At 38.3% G+C, this 8,178-nt stretch overlaps 1 protein-coding gene across 1 annotated transcript in view; it reads right to left on the bottom strand.

Annotated features, from left to right (window-relative positions):
- Window positions 1-1,593: 1,593 nt before the first annotated feature.
- Window positions 1,594-8,178, bottom strand: part of LOC140147111 (muscle calcium channel subunit alpha-1-like) — a 117,547-nt gene continuing 110,962 nt past the window's right edge. Inside the window, exon 3 of the mRNA XM_072168888.1 lies at window positions 1,594-1,705. Within this exon, the coding sequence (XP_072024989.1) occupies window positions 1,594-1,705 (112 nt within the window). The remainder of the gene's footprint in view (window positions 1,706-8,178) is intronic.

Genomic DNA, 8,178 nt, shown 5'->3' with positions numbered 1-8,178 from the left:
TCATTCCAAATCAAATCAGAAGCTCTTTTTGATTCCATTCCTCCTCTGCCTGGTAATCCCACCTTGAACCCCCTGAGCACTACCTGCCGATCTAACATTGCCTCTGATTGGTCAATTACCTCTGATTGGTCAACTTTTTTTTCTGTGGTGAAATTATTCTAACAATGTTACTGATTGGTCCAATTGATAATGAAAACTTCTTTTTGGCCAATCGGCAGGTAGTTCGCATGGGGTTAAACACATTTTTATGCTAAGTAAGAAAATGTTATACCTCAAGAGCTTTTCATCATACACTTTCATTTTTGAGTTCTTCCCGTACCCATTACTGATGTTTTCAATCTGACTATCAAACTATGGCCGGCAAATTAACCCCAGATGGAAATTTTTTTTAACATGACTTGTCTGGATAAATTCTGACGGAATGATATGGTTGTACGCACACACAAACAGGATCGAGTCTTGCCAAACATGATCGCTGATTGGCCCACCAAATGGGTGCCCACTGTCCATGGTAAACAATCAGAATAAAACACACATAGCAACCCATATATATATATTATATCGATTTTCTATCGGGACCAAACCATTATTAATATTTCCACAGGGGTCAAAATCTGGTTTTTAACAGAGGGGATCAAAACATTATTTCTTTTATATACAGACTATTTTTTTCAAGTGCTCAAAATCATTCAAACTCACAAGTACAACATTTCAATGCACATAAATGATAATGCGATATAGCAGATAACCCATAACATATTCACATGGCACTGTGATACATCCTTTTATATTCCTTGATGGTCAGAAGCCAGTATTATTAAATGATACTGGATCGGATGTCAACAAAATGAAATGTGAGCTGTTATTCTCATAAACTTGTCACAAAATGACACTTTCAAATGTTGATATCTATATTAAATATTAACAACTGGATCAGCCTATAGCATATCTGGTTACAATTGCAGCATATGCAGGAGACAATAGAGGCCGTCAGCCTTTCGCCATCTTGTGGGTACAAATGATCTGTGTGTTCATGCGTCGGACACTACGCGCAGGGAGCAGCTTGCCACGCAGCTGTTACCACGCCTCAACGCGATGATTTTGCTGCTCACGCATGGAGATCGAACGACCATTACAGCGTGTACCCACAAGATGGCGGCATATGACGTCACGCTGACGGCCTCTATTGTCCTATCTGTTCTTGTGTCATACTCTCACCATTGCTTACTTTAACCCTAACCCAACCAGAACTCACTAAAGCTCACTATGAAAACCACTGCTTGTGCATGCATTCCACATGACGCAATCAGCCTAAGCCATATATACCCAGGTAATCGCCAGCCCGGCCAGCATAACCCCCATGGCTAGAGGCCAGTGATCTTCTGCGTGGCATGCAAGGGGTCCAAGGTTTGAATCCCGGGGTACAAGTGACCTCTTTGTTCATCTTCTCTCCTTTTTTGTTTCTTCTTTCCCTTCCGATAGCAAAAAAACCCTGGGCACAGTTACGGTCAACCTGATTGGGGTAGATTGTGTTACTGAAGAAAATGGGATTGACTTCATATTGATAAGAAAAATCACAAAACATGGTACTTACTAGGCACTCCGAGACCAGCCGTAGTGGCGGAGTACTCTGAAAGCTCTCAAAGCTTTCACATCAAAACCATTGACGCTGGTAATTGTTTTGGCAAGAACTGTGCTCACCAATCTGCAATACAAAGAGAAATAAAAACATGTCAGTTTCACAGAAATTTCTTATCACAAGTATCAAATGTTCATATGGAAACCTTTTCAGTAAAAAAAAAACACCCTATCAAAATTGGCATGAATACACAAGTCAAGTTTAGTGGACATAAGACCGATACTGTTTACAAAACCGTATGTGTGGGTCAGGACCAGTTCGTTGCTGAATGGGCGTAATGTCTCGCTGTACAGCGTTGTATCCATACAGAAAATCAGCACTGCTAAAAGGAACTTACGTACGACTCAATGCGTTGTCAGTCAATCACCATCCAGGAATCTTGAGCTCTCAATATTGTCTATTTTGTCTAGTTTTGTGTGGCGATATGTGCGTAATGAGATATGCGCAGTGAGATTGTGCATGTCCGGAGTACATATGTATGATTTTAGTATGTAGTATGCAAATGAGCCTAATGACTAGTAGGGCCTACATGGACACAGTACGGTCACCGCCATGATACACTGTCATACAGTTAAATTTAATCTTTGATTTGTAGCAAACTTCTTTTTTTACTATCATTTTCACTCTGAAAACTGACAATTTATTACTAATATACCGTAAACGTTCCCCTAATGGCGCACCTGGGCTCCTTTGCCTTGGGGGTGAATTTCATGTACAAATAGAGAGCTCATTCCTCTAAAAATAACAACAAGAATTAAGGGTATGTGCTCTTATTTACTGGTGGGATTTTTATGGGAGGGCACTTTCAGTTTGTGTCTAAAATTCCTGTTATGTCAAGGGAGCCCATAGCGCCAATAGGCGAATGTTTATGGTATAAAGAGGTGATCCAAATGTGATATTTTCAAACTTCTAATTATATGCCTACAATAAAAAAAAAAACATTTAAAGGGGGTGTAAATATTTCAAAATGGATTCACCTCTATGGAAAGATATCTCTGTGCGCTGACACTGAAGTGCTTTTATTAAAGAGTTATTTCATTAAAGTGATATGTGACATGATCTGGTCCATGAAGGCTAAAGTCCGCAAATTAGAAATTGAGATAAAGGTATTATTTATATGATATTAAGGTTCGGACATTGAGGACTTGGACATCAAAGACTCGGACTCAAACACTAAGGACTTGGACTCGGAAAAAGGGTGGACTCGACTACAGGACTACAATTAATATAAACACCTCAAAAGAAATAAGTCCCCCTCTGAACATGTCGTCATAACATCGTAAGGTTTCATTTTGTACCAACAAAACTAACTTTGAAATAATTATATGACTGTTTACTAAGTACTGTGTGAAAATGAGAGATTTCCATGACTTCAGGGGTGAATGAGCCTAAATTGAAGGCAAAAACTGCCCTTTTCAAAAGTCACAAAGTAGGCCTATGCTTGTCACAAAAGTTGATTCATGGCTTGTTACTAATGGAAAACCCCATGTGTTTGAGTGCAGTTTAAAATCCTCACCAAGTGAACATTTACTGTAATGTGTATCGATTCTTGATCATTCAGCCATGCAAATCTCCTTGGTGCAGAGTTCAGCACAGCGAGTTGTAAGATGGTCAGTTCCATTCCTTGTCCCAATACGTCTTGCAGTTAACAAGCATAGGCCTACTTTGTGACTTTTGGAAAGGGCACTTTTTGTCTTCAATTTAGGCTCATTCAGCCCTGAAGTCATGGAAATCTCTCATTTTCACACAGCACTTAGTAAACAGTCATATAATTATTTCAAAGTTGGTTTTGTTGGTACAAAACGAAACCTTACGATGTTATGACGACATGTTCAGAGGGGGACTTATTTCTTTTGAGGTGTTTATGCGAAGATCGGAAATAAACAGTAGGAATAATATTTACTTAGACAATAATAACTTCGACCATCTATTTTGAGGTCATTGTGTGAAATCGGAGGGTTTTGTTTTGGGCTGAGGTATTTTTCCGAGGGAGCGGTAGCTCCCGAGGAAAAATACCGAGGCCCAAAACAAAACCCGACAATTTCACACAATAACCTCAAAATAGATGGTGCAAAGTTATTATTGTCATTCATTACCGTTGTATCTTATTGTGAACAAATCAAAATGGCATTTTATGTTATTTTATGCCGTAAAACGCTGTTAAATATAACCAGTTTTTATTGTTGTAACCTACCCAACAAAAAAATCGACCAGGCGAATATAACATTCGCGCTGACAACAAGAGCTACCAATCACAGAAGCGTGACAGCATCGCGTAGGCGTGTGCGTTAAGCCATAACGCTTAGCTTATACACGCACGCGCGCGCAGAAGTCATTGTTGCGCGTCCGGAGTCATTGTGAGTTTTTAATGACCGCGCACTAATTGCGCGGTCAGGCAATCAATTACTTTTGATTCGATCGCAGGCTTCGCGTATATTAATAAGGTTATGAATGGTGAATAAAAACTTCAGTCCGAACCGCCTGTGGTGTTTAGTTCCCAGAAAGTGTGGCAATTTGTGGTTAAATGTTGACAGCTCACTATACTACATGAGTACATTATTACTGTCAATTTGGTTAAAACAGGAGGTAAGACATGATCAATTCTGTTCAGGTAGTGGAACCTAATGCTTCGTTATATCACTACAAATTATGTTTCGTTGTTAAGAGATGTAAATATTTTAGTCCAACTCCCCACTTGATCCAGACCCAGTTAGTCCAATTTCACAAATAGTCCATGTCCCACTTACACCATATCTCACTTGGCCATGTCCCACTTAGGTCATTCCCACTTGGGGCCATGTCAAACTAGGTCCACCCACTTGGCCAAGTCCGACTAGGTCATGTGCCACTTGGGCCATGTCCCACTAAGGCCATGTGCCACTTGGGGCCATGTCCCACTGAGACCAAGTCCCACTTGGGCCATGTCCCACTTAGGACGTGTCCCACTTGGGATTGGACCAAATGGGATTGGACCATGATATAATAAACATGGTATGGATAAATGCAAACACATCTTCCTTATGTTATTTCCTTATGTTTCTTCATTTCTTTATTTGCAAACCTTGTGCTTATTTTTAAAAAATCTTTCTTCCTTGCTATACATGTTTAATTTCTCCCTAAACTGATTTATCTTTTCTCCTTTTTGTATTTCCTTTCATTCAACCTTCCTCTCATACATATTTCTCAATTTTTCATTCCATCCTGTGTTTCATAAGGCCCCCCCAAAAAAAACTGTTTGTTTGTCCACGTCCGACCGACCGTGTACCCTGGTCCCGACTGTGTCTTTTTTTTTTTTTTTTTTTTTTTTTTTTTGGAATTTTTAATTTTTTTTTTTTTTTTTTGGCATTGATGGGACACCGTATAAAACAGTGGTTAGTATATAAAATTTAAAGAAAGAAAATGTAAAGAAAATGAACAGTATAACATGCAGAACCATCTCAAGAGTTAAACCAGTAAAGTGCTGTGTGTTTTGACTTATTTACCAGTCTTCAAATTGTCAGTTTCAAGTGCAATATCTGTAAAAAAAATTAAAAAAATCCGACCTACCGACCCAACTGTTTCATAAGCCTCTATGGACAAACAAACAATTTTTTTTTTTTGCCTAATCAAATTAGGCCCATCAAAATCCCTTTACCCCATTGGGTTCAAGCTATTCATTCAATGCATTGACACTTCTGAACCTTCTTTTAACCAAAGATCTTTTAACCAAAGAGCACCATTATAAGAAAGCATTCAAAATAACCATACATGGTGTACGTGCATATGCAAGCATAGGTCTTGTTGCACATAAATCGGTTTAAATCAGGGATTAATAAGGGCAAATGTCAGCAGATTCTCTTCATAATATCACTATTTTAAGAAGCAAAAAGATAGCTTCTTCACATACTCTGCTATCTTATGATCAAGACCAAATACAATTCTACTTTGAGTACTCAATATACCTAGACACAAATAAACACTTCAGTAATTACTACAAATAATGCTTGTCTTTCTGTAAGGCTCTTCTATTATATCCTCAATTTCAAAAGATAACAATTTATTGTAAAAACAGGATGAACTTGAAATCCACTGAATATTAAGTTTGGCATTATAGCCACTGCACTGTGGGTTGAATAAGGCCAAAAAAAAAAAATTTGTTTGTTTGTCCTCCACAGCTTTGAAAGAGGACGGGCGGGGGGGCGGATTTTTTTTTTTTTTTTAATTTTTTTTCGGATTTGGCGGATTCCTGGACCTTGCTAGAGCTAAATGCTACAATCATTCATGGTGACTTAAAAAAAAAACATTTTGTTTCTTTTTATGCAGTTGAAGTTATAATTTGTGTTCATGTCATAGTCTTTTAATGATTTGGTGGGCTTTTTTATTTTCAACCTTGAAAGATCTTAGCATTTAGCTCTAGCTAGGTCCAGAGATACTCCAAATCTGGAAAAAAACTTTATTTTACTTATTTTATAAAAATAGAAAAAATAGAAAAAAAATATTGGTCAGGCCTTCATCTGAGGAGCGGGCGGTGGAGGACAAACAAACAATTTTTTTTTTGGCCTAACTGCAACAAAACATGCATTTATTTCAAACCTCTAACTGAACATAAATAATCAACTTCCATTACTCACATAAAATCAACCACACACCCTCTTACCATCTACTTCAAACAAAATTGTACCCTTTCCTTTAAGAATGCCACATCACTTCAATTTAATCTATGTAATAAAGCCCATAATGTCACTGTGTGGCCCAAACCTCATCAGTAACATTAAAACATTGCATGAGAATATGTGAAGCATCTAAATGGAGTGGAGAGACAGAGGGGATGTCTTGTTTTTTCGTCAGGGTTCTCTCACTCTTAGAACAAAATGTGGGACTTACAGAAAAAAGGGGACTAAATTACCACTTTCCATTTTAACACATATAGATAAGTAAATTGGGCGGTGCGTAAAATGTGTCCCGTCCCCGCCAGAAGGGCTATTTTATGTTTTATAAAAAAAGAAGAAAAAAAAAGAGTGAAAAAAAAAATAATAATAAAATAAACCCCAAGTGGCATTCTTAAAGTGATCCCTAGATGACCTTTCACCTCTGACACCACACATGTCAATGTACCCAAGGATAATCGTGTCCAAGTCCCATTCAAATCCATCAAAGCATGCGGGAGAAATCAACGAAAGCCAGGGTTAATGCAACAACCTGCACACACTGCCACACAGACCCCGGGACAGCCCCTACACCCCACAGACCCCTACACACACATCCCCACAGACATTGGAGCTTGTTTTATAGAAAAAGGGTTCAATTTCTGGCAGTGGCCACTTACTGGGGTGTCCAATTTGCTACTTGCTAACTCCAGTTAGGGTATCAAAATTACCTTTTACATTATGGTAATTATGGTGAAACCTTTGAGTCCTGCTCCCGGGGTCCTGCTAAAGTGCTTCCCTATCAATTTGTACCCATGAAGAGTCATTTTCAAAACCTTGCTTTCATCAACATTGTGCAATTTGCATGCTGGAAAATTTATCAACATACTTCTTCCATACCTTGGGATATACTTCTCTCTCAATATTAATACCTATAAAGAACTTTGATGATCCCATACCACATTGTTTTCTAAATAACATTCCTATTATAATAAGATATTATAGCACATACTACCACTGTATGTTTAAGAGAGTAACTGATTTCACTACATGCACTGTGAGTTAGATATACTGATATAAAAAAACACCCATCATCAAACATTCTGTGAAAAAAAAAGCAGTACCTGCAACACAAGAAACTGCATACACACATAGGGTAATCCAATTGCCACTAAGTATCCAATTAAAGCCAATGCTATTCATATAGATTCAAAGGACCCTCAAGTCAAAATACAATATCCCATCGTCTTGATACAAAACGCACCCTGCCTGCCTGCCTGCGGTAATCTCTCATCCCAATGCATGGGACAACTCTATGTATAGAAGCTTAGAAAGCAAATTAGGTTACAACAACATAATACAAATGGAACATGTAAACTTTGCTAAGTATTGAATTTTTAGCCATGGTCCCTGTGTATACTTCCTCCCTGTCAAGTTGGTTAAATAGCACAGATGTATGGCTAGTCACGCAGGAGACTGCTATCTGCCCGAGTGTATGTGTGTGCTGTGAAAGTGAGTCAGATATGTGGCAGAATTCTATCTGCCTGAGAGTGCGCATCATGCAAAGTGTACAAGGTAGATGTGCCAATACAAATCACATGAGGAGGTCATCCCACTCCCCACATGGAACATACTCAGTCAACTTCAAACATGACTACTAGGAAATGGTCTGCAATGTTCCAAATTAAATATGTCCAACCAAGTTTATTTCTTTACAACTATTTTAACCCAAGTAAAGTGTTCATGAGAGACTGGTTAGATTCATTCAGAAAGTCCCCATATCCTTTAAGTGCAACATTTTATTAACTGTTGATGATCACTGAACTTGCTAACCTAAGACCTATTGCACTACTCACCCCAAACCATGCACCACTCTCTCCCATATAGACAACACAATATTATTTTGATCATATC

This window comes from Amphiura filiformis, chromosome 3 (assembly GCF_039555335.1).
Source record: "Amphiura filiformis chromosome 3, Afil_fr2py, whole genome shotgun sequence".
NCBI lineage: Eukaryota > Metazoa > Echinodermata > Ophiuroidea > Amphilepidida > Amphiuridae > Amphiura > Amphiura filiformis.
The sequence above is the reverse complement of the archived record's forward strand: the minus strand, read 5'-3'. Positions and strand labels throughout refer to the sequence as shown.